The sequence below is a fragment of the Artemia sp. Qi Xiang Cuo genome, chromosome 19 (assembly GCF_049724085.1).
Source record: "Artemia sp. Qi Xiang Cuo chromosome 19, ASM4972408v1, whole genome shotgun sequence".
Lineage (NCBI taxonomy): Eukaryota > Metazoa > Arthropoda > Branchiopoda > Anostraca > Artemiidae > Artemia > Artemia sp. Qi Xiang Cuo.
In genome coordinates, this window is record NC_142812.1 from 11960691 (window position 1) to 11977803 (window position 17113).

Below are 17113 nucleotides of genomic sequence, written 5' to 3' on the forward strand. Positions count from 1 at the left end.
AAAACCCCTGGAAGTCATTGCGGGGAGGAGTCATTGAACCTCGGCATTGAACGCGTAACCAATTAGGGTTTTTAAGGCGATTACTTTTTGTTATGCCAGCACAAGCAGGGTGCAACCAAGCATTGCACTTAGAACATTGGAAAGACCCAGTTCCACATTTTCTGTAGCATTCATTACAAGGATGGGACATTCTAGGCTAAGGAATAAAAACAAGACAGACCTTGAATTGGAAACTATATCTTCAACTAGAACCTGGTCGCCTAAGCCAGGATTAGCACTGGTACTTGCTAAAGAAAAGTTCACAAGGCTGATCTCGCGTCTTCACTTAAAAATCACAAGCGTCATTTATTTCAAAACAAGACGTCTTGACAGGTCAAGATCTAATGGAAGATTGTTGTAATCAAATGTGAAATTAATTACAATTATATTTGTGATTACCATTTTTTTGCTTAATAATCAATTTATTGTCTTTTCATGGTTAATGTTCAAAGATATTTGATTTATTTCTATCTAACTTGTTCCTTATTAGAATTAAGCCTAAGCTTTAATTAACATTATTTCATACTGGTTATACAATTCTACAAAAATATGTAGCATTCTACAAGGGCGTAATTTGCTATGGGGCAGGGGGGCAACTACCCCAGTCAGGCCTCAGTTTGTCCCCTACCAAGATCCCGCGTTGTCAACCTAGATGACATTTTGTTGTTTTAAAAATGTTTCCAAAAATGAAATAAATCTGCATAATTCAAGCCTCAACAAAAGCACATTAGATTTTAAAATTTATATTTAATCATCCTCACCAAATTCACAGTAGATTTTTAAAATTTATATCCCATCATCCAGAAATGTCTTATGCTCCATGCTTTTCGGTGCTTGCCGATGAAACGGCGGACGTTTCGAACACGGAGCACCTGCCTGTTTGCGTCCGCTACACATTCAAAGGGAGCCTACATGAGGACTTCCTTGGTTTTGCCCCAGTTTCTGATATGACTGGACAAGGTCTGGCTTCATCAATCCTGCGATTTCTCGAAAGCCTTCTTAATCTGAACAAGATGGTTGGTCAGGGATATGACGGTGCGGCAGCGATGAGTGGACATCTTAGGGGTGTCCAGGGTGTTATACGTGAAAAGTATCCGAAGACGCTTTACATCTATTGTAGTGCGCACAGTCTCAACATGGTCATCTCTTCTGTATGCTCTATTCTGGCGTTTAAGCATTTCTTCGATGTCTTGTCACAAGTATGCATTTTTTTACCAGACGGCCCCACACAAGACACATAATTTAAAAGAGAAGATCAAAGAAACACTACCGGATTCAAGGAAAAATGCTTTAACCGGACTCTGCGAAACAAGATGGGTGGAGCGCCACGATTCAGTCGTGCGTTTTCTTGAGCTGCGAAGGTTTGAACACAAAATAGAAGTGGTCACAGGTTTTTGGCAAATTTCAAGTTTTTTGCAAGTTTTTTCAGTTATTAAAATAGGTGGTTGCACCACTGCTAGAATTAATAGTAAACAACAATGCACTTCATCAACGATGGTGTGTTGCTCTCGACTAGTTTCATTATACTTTTTTGATAAGCAGATACTAAAAAAATAAAGAAAATAAGGTCGACTAAAGGATAATGGAAAAAATGACAAACATCCTAAAGTATGATTACACGTGTAGAATAAATTATAATACAAAAAAGAACATAGATACCTCCGGAGGAGCGATCGGGTTTACTAAATGATAATAAAAAAAGCAGATGCAGCCCATTTATGAGTTACCTTGTAGAATAGATTAGAATTGAAAAAAGCATTGACAGCCCCTGGATGAGTTCCCTTGTCGAATTGAAATAAAACTAGAACTAGCAGTAAAGTGAAGGTCAGTAACAACTAAATACAATATAATAAAAATTACCTAACCTATTTATCTTTTTTGAAGAAGTGGTCACAGATGTCGTTTGTGATCATCTTGGTGATAGCCACCACTACTTCTTTCCCAAAATACAACATAAAGTTTGAGAAAATAGAAAAACTGTTTTCATCTCTGGATAGCCAGATTCAGTCAATATAACTTCAGGTGTCTACTATTGACGAAAATGTTGTATTGTAATGTTGTTATGTTTTAACTAACAGATATCAATTATGGATTAATCCGAGTTAAAAATTGCCGTTATTGTAAGCGATTGCTAAATACTCTGGAGGGCATACTAAGTTACCTGGGCGATTTCACAAAAGATCCAGATAATGCAATTGAACAGACTGGGAGTGGTGCTATTGACGATTCTATGCCAACCCCCGTCCCCCCCCATTGAGGTTAATGAAAAAAAAGGGACCTAAGCCACAACGACACCAGCCGTTACCATTCCAGATTTTTTTTTCGGGCTACATATGCCTTCTCCATAAAAAAGTCTACAGCGCCAAATTTGGGTACCCCTTTAACTCTCTGATGTCAGGGGATATAATAACAAATCCCCTGGACATCACCCATTTATGTTTTAACAAGATTCGAGCACTTGTAGACAAACCTATGGGTGTGTGGGCGCGAAGGGACCCCTTAGAAGACTCAAGTGCACTAAAAATTATTTTAAAGAAACTGCGAGCAAGCTACATTCGAAATACTTGCATACAAAGATTTAAGCAATTCGCCCGTATTAATCAAATCAGAGGTTTTTTTTAGATTGGGTAAGTAGCATTGTAAGTAAACTGAATAATTATAACGAGGGGTAGCGGGTCGGTGGTTTTATTTATTAGGAGTCTAAACATTAATATTTGTAAATTTAAAAAGCATTTTATTTTAAGAGGCGGACATGGGGAGAGGGCTATAGTTTTAAAATATCATTCAGATTCAAAGGGTTGTCAGGGGGTACAACGAATCTTTTTCGATACAAGGCTATAGTGTTTCAATTATGCATTTTACTTGCTGGCTACGAAAAAAAGTTTAAATTATTGTGTCTGAGGGTTCCACAACCTTTTTTAGCGAGTTTACCCGATAATAGGAATTTTACTTAGTAGCCTGCTACCTCGCGGGAAGATTTTTCATTATGCGACAGCAGGTAGAATTGATCATTCCTGGACAGATAGAAAGTAATTGGTCCTGAAGTGATGATTTAATACTGGTAAAGTAAAGGTAAACGCCAGCTCATTAGTGTTATTTGGACCGATAAACAGTTTGTTAGAACTCTGATCGGTTTGTTAGAACTAGTGGCTCTAAACATCGACAAGGGTGTAGTTTTAAGGTTCTTGGGTGTCAGTACCAGATAACAAGCGATCTTGGTATCACAACGATTCAGATAATTCGCTTACGTTACTCTACGCCTCATTCTAGACAATTCATTTAGGACATTTCGTCAAGGTGGTCCGCCACACAAACTCTGAGGTGATAAAGATAACTTTACTTGAAATAACCATGAAAATTGGTCAATATGACACACGGTGATTATCAGTGTTCACAATCATGTTCGACTATGCAAAACTGATACGTCAACTATATTTTATTAGTCCCTTTTCGTACCTTCTTGTCTAGAGTCCTCTTCAGGCTCATTCTATGTCAATGCACTACTGTGGTAAGAAATCATACAATCAGATATTTAAGGCAGCATCTTCAATTCATTTTACAGCTCGAGCCTGGAGAGCAACCTTGAACAGAAGCGCAGGACTACAGCTGGAGTAAAATGTAGCAGGCGTATAAGTTTTGGACAGTCCCATGATTCATGATTTACATAATTTATCTTTTATCCACTCTTTTATTTTACAGACTCTGTTAAATTGCTAGAGGACATCTTACAAAATATGCAGCGGCTGCCATTTGAGCTGACACCAAGTGAAAAAATTTAGACTATTATTCAACAACAGCAAGGGTGTGATTTGCCAGGATGTGACAGAAGATTCCCTCTGCAGGGTGAAGAATTTCGCAATTTTTGGACTTCTGGTGGTTTTTGGACAGGAAGTTCATGTTTTACATTAATAAATATTTAATAATACAATAAATATTACCTTCTTCTGACGACACCACTGTAACAGCCCTTCTATGGCTCTGTTCACCTTTTCTTCTTCAACTGCATAAAAAATGGCCGATATGGCAAGGATCATAGCTAAAAAAAAAAAAAAAATAACTTTGATTTCATAATCGAAGCCATTGAACAAAATGGTTAGATACAAATGTGTCTTTTCTTTGCTATGGGGCACCGGTTCCCGTGAGAGGGGGGTTAGTTTTACTCCAATCAGTTTCGACTATATAAAAGAGCAATAGCCCTTTGAATTCTCCCAATCGAATGCACCCTTTTTGAAGTTTCTACGACAAAGCTTTCAATAAAAACATTATATTCCAACCCTTGCCCTAAGGGCTCTGAGGGGGAGGGGTGGTCATCCTCAAAGACCTAATTTCCAGAGCTCACTACTAAGTTGAACAAAATGGTTACCTCAAAATTTTTATTGGATGTGTTTGGATAAATGATCGGCGTTAGGGAGGGGTTAGGTGCCTTTCAATCACTTTCGACTATCAAAAATGGCACTAGCCCTTTCAACTTTCTATTGAAGGAGCCCTTTTCAAGCTTCTACGACAAAGCTTTCAAAGAAAACCTTATACGCCCCCGGGGCAAAACTTAAAACCCTTGCCTTGAAGACGGTGGGGGGAGTGTCCTGCTCAAAGATATAATTTCCAGAACTTTCAACTACGTTGAACAAAATGTCTATCTACAAATTTTGATTGAACGTGTTGGGGGACGTGGTGAGCGTGGAAGAGTTGTTAGTTGCCTTCCAATCACTTTCGACGATTAAAAGGGGCACTAGCCATTTCAATTTACAATCGAATGATAAAATTTTGAAGTTTCCAAAACAACGCTTTATATTAAAAACCTTATAGGCCCCCTGGGAATAAATAAAACCCCCCACCCTGTGGAATGTTGGGGGGGGGTTGTCAACCTAAACTACCTTATTTCCTGCCATTTACCACACGGTGAAAAAAAGGGCTAAATCAAAATTTCGAGTGTATTTGTTTGCTGATAGTGGTGGGCGTAAGATGGGGTTTAGTTGCACTCCAATTACTTTTGACTATTGAAAACGGCAATAGCCTTTTGAATTTCCAATCGAAAGAGCCTTTTTGGAAGTTTCTACGACAACGCTTTCAATAAAAACCTTATATGCCCCATGGGCGTAACTTAAAACCCTTGCCCTGAGGGCTGTGGGGGAGTTTTCTCCTAAAACACCTAATTCATATCTAGAAATCAACTACGCTGAATAAAATGGCTATCTCAAAATTTTGATTTGATGTGTCTCGGGAAATAATGGGCGTGGAAGGTGTTAGTTTCCTTCCGATCACTTTCAACTCAATAGTCGAAAGTGACTATTAAGGGCACAAGCCACTCCAATTTCCAATGAATGAGCCCTTTTCAAAGTTTCGACAACTTTTTCGATACAAAGTGCACTCGTCTAAAGGAAAAAAAAATAATAAATAATATATTGCGCCAACATTGTTACTATATGCCCCTGGGCATTAGTGAAAGCCCTTGTCCTGAGGGCTGATGGGGAGTGTCCTCATCAAATAAATACTTTAGATAATCAAATCAACTCCCCTGAAAAACTGCAAGCTATAAAAATTTTTTGGGGATGTTTTTAAGTAACGTGTTGGGGTGGAAGGGTTGTTAGATGAATTCCTATAACTATTTAATTTTAAAACTATAACAAGCCACTCCAAGTTCCTATTGAATACGACATTTTTCAAAGTTTCTACGACAACTTTTTCGATCAAAAGTACCCTGATCTAAAGAAAAAAAATTTATAAATAGTACATTGGGCCAAAATCGTTCTTACATGTCCCCAGGGCAGAACTTAGAACCCTTGCCCTGAGGGCTGATGGGGAGTGTCCTCCTCAAAAACATAATTTATATCTGGAAATCAACTACACTAAACAAAATGGCAATCTCAAAATTTTTATTGGATGTGTGTGGGGAAATGCTGGGCGTGGAAGAGATGTTAGTTGCCTACTAATCACTTTCGAATCTCAAAAAAGCTACTAGCCGTTTCAGTTTCCAATCGAATGAGTCCTTTTCCAATTTACTACAACACCTTAGATAGGAAGTGCACTGGTATGAAAAAAAAAAAAAAAAAAATATAAATAAACAATGCATTGTGCCAACATTGTTCTTTTCTTTACTTATTGCATTGCCTATGATTTTTGTTCGTTTAAAGCTGGATTTGCATATTCAATTTAAGTTTCACTCGTTTTAAGATTTGTTTACTCATTTACATTCGTAACTATTGTTTGTTTGTTTGTTATGATTAGTAATTTCTAGTTGTTTTGAGTTTGAATTATTGTAGGTTTCTATTTGCTCTGATCTTAAGTTTAATATGGCCATTACTTTTCTTTAGATAACTTCTTTTTCGGAAATTATTTTTTTTAATTAATTCTCTGAAACTCATCTGAATGCCCTTCGTATTTTTGGAAGTAGAAGTTAAACATGCATTCCTTTTCTCAATAACATTTACTATATGTAAATAATTAACAAATTACCTAGCTTACATCAATTGTCCGGACGCATCGGGGGGAGGGGCCATCCCAAATGGCATAATTACTGAACCTTTCAACAATGCTGAAAAATTAATGTCTCAAAACTTTGTTTGGATATTTGTTTTAGAATATTATGAGCTTGACTCTTAAAATTACTTTGACTCTTAGAAAGGGCACTACAACTTCCAATTTCAAATCAAATGAGACGCATTTGAGATTTATACAACCAACCATTCCATAAAAAAAAACTTCTATACGCAAGAACATAGCTTAAACCCCTTACCCCAGGGCTCTGGGTGGCTGTGTCAAACCTGGAGCCACTGTTATATGTTCTTTATACTATTTGAAACAAAATAACCATCGCACAATTTCAATCACACCCGTTTTGTAAAAAGAGGGATAGTTGGGGGGTGAGGGGCTAGTTGATCTTCATTATTTTTGACTCTTTAAAGGCAACTAGAACTTCCAATTTCAACCAAATGGACCGCCTCTAAAGTTTACACAACCATTCCGTCTATAAAAATCTTAGATGCCTCGGGGACATAACTTACAATCCTCGCCCCAGTCCCTTGTGGTTTGCATCAACCCCAAAAACCTTGTTATATCATCTTTGGACTATTTTGAATAAATTGACTGTCTCAAAATATATATTGGATGCATCTCGGGAAAACACGAAGTGTTTTCCCAGAGGGAGGGCTAAAAGTTATGAACTTTACCCAATGTTAACATATAGTATTGGTTATGGGGAAGTATACAGAAGTTTTCTGGAGTTTTTTTTGCTGGTAGTGGGAGGTAAGGGGGGGTCGGTAGTTATGTTGGAGGATCTGTTCATGAAGGAAGTGTTCATGGGGGAAGGGACATGGCCAGGAAGGGGGCGCCAGACTTGCCAGCATTATTTATTGGTTATTGGGAAGTATACAACCATTTTCAGGAAGGATTTTTTCTGGGGGGGGGCTAGAGGAGGGGGTTACTCTGGGGAATATTTCCGTGGAGGATGGTTCTTTGGGGTAAGAGACATTTCGATGAAGGGGGCGCTGGATTTCCAAGCATTAGAAATTAAATCGATCACTAGACGATCAGAAATTAAATAAAAAAAAACAAGTTTTTTCAACTGAAATGTAAGAAGGAATATTAGAACTTAAAACGAACAAAAATTATAACGTATGTGAGGGGGTTCTTCCCCAAGTCAATACCTCGCTCTTTACGCTACAGTTTTTTACTTAAGTGCTTTCAAAAGAGCTATCTATTCTAATTAAACAGCCTTTGTGATTCAGGGGTTTGTGAATCAAATTGTTTTTTAACTTTTAACGTAAAGAGCGTGGTATTGACTAAGGGGAGAACCCCTTCATATACGTAATAACATATACGTAATAAAAAAACAATAAAAAAACAAGCGATACGGCTCAATAGCAATCGAAACTTTTAAAAACGGAATTTTGATGTCAATAAATGTATCAAAAGAATGTGTTTATAATGCTGATCCTAAATATATAAATTTTATTAAGTTTAGTATTACTCATCAAAGGCTACGAGCCTGAGAAAATTTACTCGATTTTTTAAAGAGGGGGTAAACATCCCCTACAAGTGAAAGAATTTTAATGAAAATCACACCGTCAGAATTCAGCGTATCAGAAAACCCTATTACATAGGTTTCAAGCTCATATCTGGAAAAACCTGCAACTTTGTATTTTTTGCCAGAAGAAAAATATACGAATATAGAAGTTAGTTACGTTAGTTAATTTGTAAAGACATCCATTTAGCAAAAGAAAAGTAAAATTTTTATGCAAATAAAAGCTGCATTAACTAAAAAACGATCAGAAATTAAATAAAAAAAACACAAGTTTTTTAAACTGAAAGTAAGGAGCGACATTAAAACTTAAAGCGAACAGAAATTATTCCGTATATGAAAGGGGCTTTCCCCTCCTCACCAACTCGCTAGTTACAATACATTTTTGCTCTGTCTAAAAAATTTATTTTTAAAAAAAAAAAAAAAATGTTGCTCAAATATCAAGGCGTTGAGGAGGGGAGGAGCGTGGTATTGACTAAGGGGAGAACCCCCTCATATACGTAATAACATATACGTAATAAAAAAAACAATAAAAAAACAAGCAATACGGCTCACTAGTAATCAAAACTTTTAAACACGGAATTTTAATGTCAATAGATGTATCAAAAGAATGTGTTTATAATGCTGATTCTAAATATATAAATTTTATTAAGTTTAGTATTACTCATCAAAGGCTACGAGCCTGAGAAAATTTACTCGATTTTTAAAGAGGGGGGAAACATCCCCTACAAGTGAAAGAATTTTAATGAAAATCACACCGTCAGATTCAGCGTATCAGAAAACCCTATTCCATGGGTTTCAAGCTCATATCTGCAAAAATGTGCAACTTTGTATTTTTTGCCAGAAGAAAAATATAAGAATATAGAAGTTAGTTACGTAAGTTAATTTGTAAAGACGTCCATTTAGCAAAAGAAAAGTAAAATTTTTATGCAAATAAAAGCTGCATTAACTAAAAAACAATCAGAAATTAAATAAAAAAAAAAACAAGTTTATTAAACTGAAAGTAAGGAGTGACATTAAAAATTAAGACGACCAGAAATTCGTCCGTATACAAAAGGGGCTGTCCCCGCCCCAACGCCTTGATCTTTGCGATAAAGTTGACTCTGTCTAAAAGCTTTATTTTATAAAACACTAAAAAATTTTAGCTTTAAAAAATTTATTTAAAAAAGGGCTTGGGGGGGGGGGCTAGGGGCCCTCCAAACTGTTTTTGACTAGTAAAAATTTAAACAGGCCGAGTAATTTTAAAAAAAATTATCCGGATGAGGTATATACAAAAAGCCCGTCCAGAAGAACCATATATGCCCCCAGGATAAACCTTACAACGCCTGTCCCCGGGCTTTGGGTGGCTATGTTGACATCAGATACATTATTATCTATTCGTTTTAACTGTAGTTAACAAAATTACTATCTCAAAATTTATAGTTGATAAATTCGGGGAAAAAAAGGTTTGGGGGCCAGATGCTCTCAGATCTCTTTCGACTATTAACTATTGAACTAAAACTTAAACTTTACAAACACGCACTATCTGAAGCTTATCCACGCATCCCTTCTATAATAACCATCTATGCCCCCAGGTAATAACCTACCCCGCCTGTCCCCGGGCCCTGGAGGATTGTGTCGACACAGGAAATTTGATTATCTGACCGGTGAAGTATTATTCACATAATGGCTATCTCAAAATTTTTATGTGATATGTTTGGGCGAAAAAGGGCGTGGGGTAGGGTTAGCTGCCCTCCGATCACTTTTGACCCTTAAAAAATGAACTACAGCTTTCAATTTCCAATCAAATGAGCCCTCTCTTTATATTAATAGAGCTTCCCTTAACTAACAACACTCTAATCCCCCATGGCATCCCAAACCCCGCCTGCCCGTGGTCCTGGGGAGATGTGCCACCACCAGAGTTTTTTTTTATATGACTTTTTAGATATTTTTAACAAAAAATCTATATAAAAAAATTTATCTGTTGAAGTTTGGGAAAAAAGGGCAGGGTGGGGGGGGGGCGAGCCCATAGCAATAACTTTTTGAAGAATAAAAATTGAAATAGAAAGGACAAGGTACTAACAAATCACTCCCCTTTGTAGTTTATGCAAGCAGTCCGTCCATAAGAAAAATGTCGTCCCCCCCGGGCAGCCCTAACACTGCAGGCCCCCAGGCCCTGGAGGGCTGTGTCAACACCAGAGTTTTTTTTCTATTAACTTTTAACTATTTTAAAAAAATTCTATCTCAAAATTTTTATCTGATACATTTAGAAAAAAAGGGAAGGGGAGGCTAGCTCCCCTCCGAAAACTATCAATTATACACATTGACCTTGAAATATGAATATCAAATCAAATGAACCCCCTGTGACTTTAATACGAGTAACAAGGCCCTAATATAATTATAGGCCCACCGGGCCTAACTAACACCCCAGGCCTCGGGCCCTTGGGGGGTCTCTACAACAGATTTGGTATTATCTGATCTTGGACTGATTATTAAAAAAATGACTCTAACAAAATTTGTATATTATACATATTGGGGAAAAGGCGGGGGGGGGGGGCTAGCTCCTGACCATACATGTTTAAGAATTAAAAGTTAAATATAAAATTAAACTTCCACAAAAATGAGCCCCCTTGGAAGGAAACAGGTACTTTCAACTGAAAGTAAGCAGTAAAATTATAACTAAATATGAACAAGAAAGTATTCTGTATATGAGGAGGGCTGCCCTCTATTCAACCCGTTGCTCTTAATGCTAAAGCTTGACTTTTTGCACCAATTCTCTAAGAACGATCTCTGCAACACAAAACTGTTGGGTTGTAATAACAAGCTTTTTTAAAGCACTAAACACCTTAGCGTAGCGTTCGAGGGTTAGGGATGGGGCAGCCCTCCCAACGAATATTTTTCGATACAAATTTTTTTTTTTAACTGAAAGTAAGAAGTGACATTTGAGAGATTCTCGTCAATAACCACCACTCAATAACGAATATTTCTCACTCTTTCACTAGTCGGTAAACTGTCTTCAAGCATAACGCAAATGTTAGTTGGTTTTGGAAACCTGCACCCGATTCTACAAAGAATAATCAGGTTAGTTTTTTTCTTATTAAGCACAAGTTTATTGTCATCAATCCATTTCCAAATACGACTGCATGTATGGGAAATATCTATTTGAAGCTCATTTAAAGATTTAACACCCACATAAGTAGCGGCATCATCAGCAAACTAGTTATCTAGAGAAACTGACGTTATATCAAAACACAGATATTCAATATACCTAAGAAAGAAAAGAGGGACAGGCCTGGTACTCTGAGAGCAACCATTAACGACAATAGTGGAAGGAAAGAAGAAGTAAAATACTTAATTGGAGAACTTTGTGTTATCTCAGAAATATAGGATTTTACTAAATCCAATACTTTTGCTACGAGCCCCCAAATTTTTGTGCTTAAAATATCAAGTCACATGACAAATTGAGTCAAACGCTTTTTGAATGTCCAAGAAGGTTCGTCCATAAAAGAAAATATTAGAGTGATTTTTCAATTTTTTCACTGGCTGTTATCTGTCGTTGTTTTCTTTCTTTTTTTAGCGATTGTACTTATTATAATGATGCTACGGTCTGGCTTCAAAAATTCCTCGAAATGCTTGAAAGACGTTCTAATTATCAATACAATCACTAACGACCATACTAACGATAATCATGTGAAACTGAATCCCCAAGTCCCATTTGAAAGCCAAACGGAAGCTTAAACAATAATTATGATTCTTCAAAAAATATATATATATATATCAACCGATACAATTCTTTTTCTAAAATTTTTGAAAAAACAGACAGTACTAAAATTTATAGACGATTACCATTAAGAACACACAATCCACAGGGAAAATGTCCTGCCCCTCTTTCAAGAGAAAATTTGAAAAATTTTTGAATACTTATTGAAATTACTGTTATATCTGATAAGATTTTCTAATTTATCATCAATGTTGTTAACGTTCTAAATTTGCCTTATACGCTATTTTAAAATTCCATTAAACTAAAAATTTATGATAGGCTCTATATTTAAATCTTTAATTAGTTTGAACAAGTGACCTAGGAATAAGGAGAAAATTCCACTCAGACCGGGGCGGATTTAAAGCTTTCACATTTGTAGACCCACGAGTTTTAACAAAACTTTAGAAAAAAGCCTCAAAAATTTGAGGGAAACATCTGACAATTTATACTTGGCCATGGAATTCTTGAGTTGTTGTAAAATCACTTTTCTGCGAATAGGTAGTGCAGCACCAGTGTCATTTTCAGAACCTGATCCTTTTCCAAGATAGAAGAAGAAGCTTGTCCAGAACTTCAACCGCCTTAATCGTAGGTCAGTAATTTAAACTACTATAAGTTTAAAAACAAGAATACTGAGTCACACTTATAATGGTTACATTATATAACCTCGCGTAGACCATACTTTGTCCCAAGCTCTACTGATAATTTTTTCAGGTTTTGGGTGAATTTTGCGTACTTGTTTAGCATTTAGGCGAATAGTTTATTTGAAATACACAATAAATAAAATTTTAGAAAGTGCTCATACAACCAGGAAACCTTTGTACAGTCTAGAACTAGTCTAGCTTATCTAACACATGTGAGGGGATGGAGGCTAACTGGGGCATACTGAGGAAGGTAATAAAAAAATCTGGAAAGAGCATTGCTTGGGGAATAGAATGCTAGGCTGTCTTTCTAGTTTTCCTATTGAATATCTTTCCTTAGGCTACGCCAGTGTTATCAATTAACGACAAGTATTATTGGACAATTCATAGAATAGAAATATCTGAGTCAATTAGTAATGTTAAAATACTTTTAAAACTCTTGCGTTATGACTTAACATTCGACACAAAAAAAAGCACATAAAAAAAAATATGATAAAAAGAGTTTTAAGTTCGACTTTACCCATCTCATATAACTAAGATAAAAACTATCTTCTATGCAGCATGTACTGAAATTGCGCATGTAGCATATGTATCAAAAACCCAGGGGGGGGGGCACATTTTTTCTTTTTTAATTTGACAATTGAAAACACCAAAAAAAAATTCTGAGATATAATTAGGATAAAAAATCTAGGGGGCATATACCCCCCCCCTTGACACCCTTGGGCAAGGCTAGCCTAAAATAAAACAAATAAAAAAAAATCAACGAACTGATTTTGAATACACAAAAGTGCATTCAATAGACTATGGGATAATTCCGTTGAATGATTACCAGTGACGTAATTTCGAGAACTACAGGGGCGAGGGACAAAGTTGGAGCCAATTTTCCCAAATCACGTGACAATGACAGTGAAAACAGAAAAATTATCTGTACTTTGACATAAAGGAAAAGACATATTAAGGAAAACTGACCGGTTTTTCTAGATCCTTGAATTATGCAGACATATCTTAGTTTTGACAAGATTTTTAGCGAACAAATTGAGTTTTGGGGGGTAAACTTGGTTCTGGAGGGGCAGTTGCCCCCTGCCCCATATCATATTACGCCCCTGTTAATAAGTATTTGAACTCAGTTCCAGAAAAACTATTACTACTACTACTACTAACAACTCAACGCAGCACGAAGCCACCCGACGTCAACACAGCTACGCACGCTCCTCCTCCATCTTTGTCTAATAAACACGACCCTCTTGACACCCTCTCATCCCAGTACCGGGCAAGGCTTGGATCTGCAACCACGTTCTACTAGTAGGTGCTAATAATATTCCTTGATTTTTTTGCTAGTATACCTCTACTAGGGTAGCCTTTTTACTGTTCTTCAGTTTATACGTTAGATATTAAAATGACTTTTCGATTTTTTCACATATCTCTGCAGTTATAGAATCATTGAGATTTCTTTCATGGGTCCAGAAAAATCTCCAGTAACCATATCTAAAAACAGTAAAATGTTTCTTTAAAAACGTTCATTCCTTTCCAAAGGTTTTATTCAAAAATTTGCAATAAAATTTAAAGATACTTCTATGATATACCCCTACCTTCCCCCAATCCCCTCCATGGAATTGGTCATTTCCCATAATAAATACTGAATTTTCAAAATGGAATAAAGATTTAACCCCCATTGCTTTTGTTCAGAAAAAATTTGCAGAACTTAATACAATTACCTATAAAAATCACTTCCAAATATTTGTTGATGGGTCAAAAAGGAATGAGAAGGTTGCAAGTGGTGTTTTCCTTCCTCACCTGAAAATTGCAATGGGCGAGAGATTATTTAATAATTTATCTATAATGTCTGCTGAGTTAAATGCCATAATCATGGCATACGAACACCTTAAGCAAAACCAATCTTTGATTGAAAAATCGAATAATATTATCATTTATTCCGACTCTTTATCAAGCCTTGAGTTGCCGGCCTCAGCTCCTCAATATAAGTTGGACATTGACACTTATCATTGTCTCAGTATTATTGATAATCTTGCTTCAAGTGGCATAAAAACTTACTTTCAGTACATTCCTAGCCACTCTGGCATAAGTGGTAATCATCAGGTTGATGAAATAGCAAAAAATGCTATAAATATTGACCAGCCAAGTGGGAGACCAATCCCAATTAGAGATATTTACCGATGGAGGCTATCAGATATTAATTTTAATAAGATTAATCCTATCCTTTCCCCCTTTCCCAATAAGTATCTTTCTAAAATTTATCATAGAATTCGTTCTGGAACAAATGGACTAAATTTCTTTGCATTCTCATATAAGCTTTCTAATTCAAGTGGTTCAATTCCCCTGTCCCCTCTTTGCAGGCATTGTAATATGAATAATGAAACAATTGACCATTGCCTATTTGAATGTAATATGCTGACGTCTGCACAACATACCTTGCTTTCTAAACTGTTAAAATACTTCAAACACCACAAAATCCCACTATCAGCCAAGAGCCTAGCCAACTATACCTGCACACAGAGTATAGAAATCGACATCTATCATCTTATATTTGAACTCCTAGAGTCGAAAGATCTGCTGAAAGATATCTGAATATATCTAATAAATATGAGGCAATCAAGCCAGTAGCTCTGTAGCCCACAGAGTGAAGCAAAAGGAAAAGGGCTAAATAGTTATACTGAAAAGCCCGCCTGCTGTTAAATAGAAGAAGAAGAAGAGAGCTTACACAGGCAAAACTTTCAAAATTGTAATTCCTATTTTTACTGGCGCAAGATAATGCATGAGATAAGTAAAACAATTGCCTTAGTGTTCTTCAATATTTGGTAAATTTTTTGTTGTTCATATTATTGACTTATGAATTAAGAGAACATGCCACTCAATGCCTTTTTTTATGCTCTACAAATATAATAGGCTAATCATTTTTGTCAGTAATGAATTTTACCCCCACCCCTGTATATACCAATTCAGGGTATAGATTTGCATGTTAGGGGTGGGGGGGGGGGGGGGAAGTTTAAACTTAACCTCTCATTTACATCAGAAATAAAATTTGGTAAATATATACCAAATCATATTATTGAGTTAGGAATAAAGTGAATACACCATTTGATGCCTTTTTTTATGCTGATTACAAATAGCCTATAATAACCATTTCTATCGGAAATGATTTTCAGCCCCCCCCCTAACCTAACCCCCACCCCCATATGTGTAAATATATATCCTGAATTGACATATATAGGGGGAGGGGCTAAAATTCATTTCTGATAGAAATGGTTGTTATATTTGTAATCAGCATAAAAGAGGCATCAAATGGTATATCCACTTTATTTGAAACTCAACAATATGATTTGGTAGGTGGTAGGAATATGATTTATGCCTAGTGAATATTGTAAAAATACCACTCAATGCCTTTTTTCTGCTCTTTCCAAATACAATAATCAGTTTTGTCAGAAATGAATTTTGGTAAATTTCTACCAAGTCATATTATTGAGTTAGGAATAAAGTGAATACACCATTCGATACCTTTTTTTATGCTGATTACGAATATAATAATCATTTCTATCAGAAATGAATTTCAGCTCCCCCTCTATGTGCCAATTCAGGGTTAGGTTAGGTTGTAGAAATATATAACCTGAATTGGCATATATAGGGGGGCTAAAATTGATTTCCAATAGAAATGATTATTATATTTGTCATCAGCATAAAAAAAGGTATTAAATGGCATATTCACTTTATTTTAAACTCAATAATATGATTTGGTAAAAATTTACTGTATTAGGCTCCCATTTTATTTTTGATTTGGTAAAAAGGTACTGTTATATTAACCAGACTCTTTTATATAGCACTCTTTTATATTAGGTTAATGCTAATAAAATAGGATGAATATAAAATAGTTTAGAAACAAATAGCATATATTAAATAATTAACATAACCTCGGTACCTTTCTCTCAACCCCCCCCCCCCCCAAACCCAAAAAACAACAATTAAAATACAGTTCTTGTCTTTGTTTATATCCCAGAAGGCATTGTAAACCTGTTTTCTTCATGCATCTCAGTCTATTTTGTGACTGGTATGCATTGTTGAAGATAAAAGAGTCCAGTTAATAGAACACACCATAGAACCTCTCCTATGGCGTGTCACTGGGCCCTAACACAGTGACAAATTTTTTGCCATCATTGACCCGGAGCACAACAGATCCAGTATGGACCTTAATTTGCTCTGAAGTGCAAATTAAGGTAATTAAGGTAACAGTACCAGTAAAAATTTACAATCATGGCCTATGATAAAGAGACATGTTAAGAAAACAATTCTTACTTTAAAATCTGTATAATGATCCTAGTTAACATATTGTCAAAGGGGAGAATTTTATTGTCAAATCTTTCCTCTTTTTTCCTTTTTTTCCAACTTAATGCAAGTCTACTTACTCCTGCCATTTATCTGTGCAGCCACTTAAACATTCGCCTCTCTATTAATTGGACTATCTGTCTTGGCTTTTTCTACAATTAGCCATGTCTTGATGCCTACTTCAAAATACTTGATTTTCAATTCACATTTTTTCATTTTCAAATAATCTGTATATATAATTGAACACCATCAGTGTCATCTAATAATTTCTTAGAAAAAAAACATATTAATAGACAAATACTGATAAATTAGGATTGGTTTTGTTAGATTAGTTATATGACATTG

The 17113-nt window shown here is 35.9% G+C and overlaps 1 protein-coding gene across 1 annotated transcript in view; it reads left to right on the plus strand.

The window, feature by feature from the left end:
• The first annotated feature begins 845 nt into the window (after positions 1 to 845).
• Positions 846 to 17113, plus strand: part of LOC148940505 (E3 ubiquitin-protein ligase NRDP1-like) — a 29387-nt gene continuing 13119 nt past the window's right edge. Inside the window, exon 1 of the mRNA XM_089105005.1 lies at positions 846 to 999. Within this exon, the coding sequence (XP_088961131.1) occupies positions 846 to 999 (154 nt within the window). The remainder of the gene's footprint in view (positions 1000 to 17113) is intronic.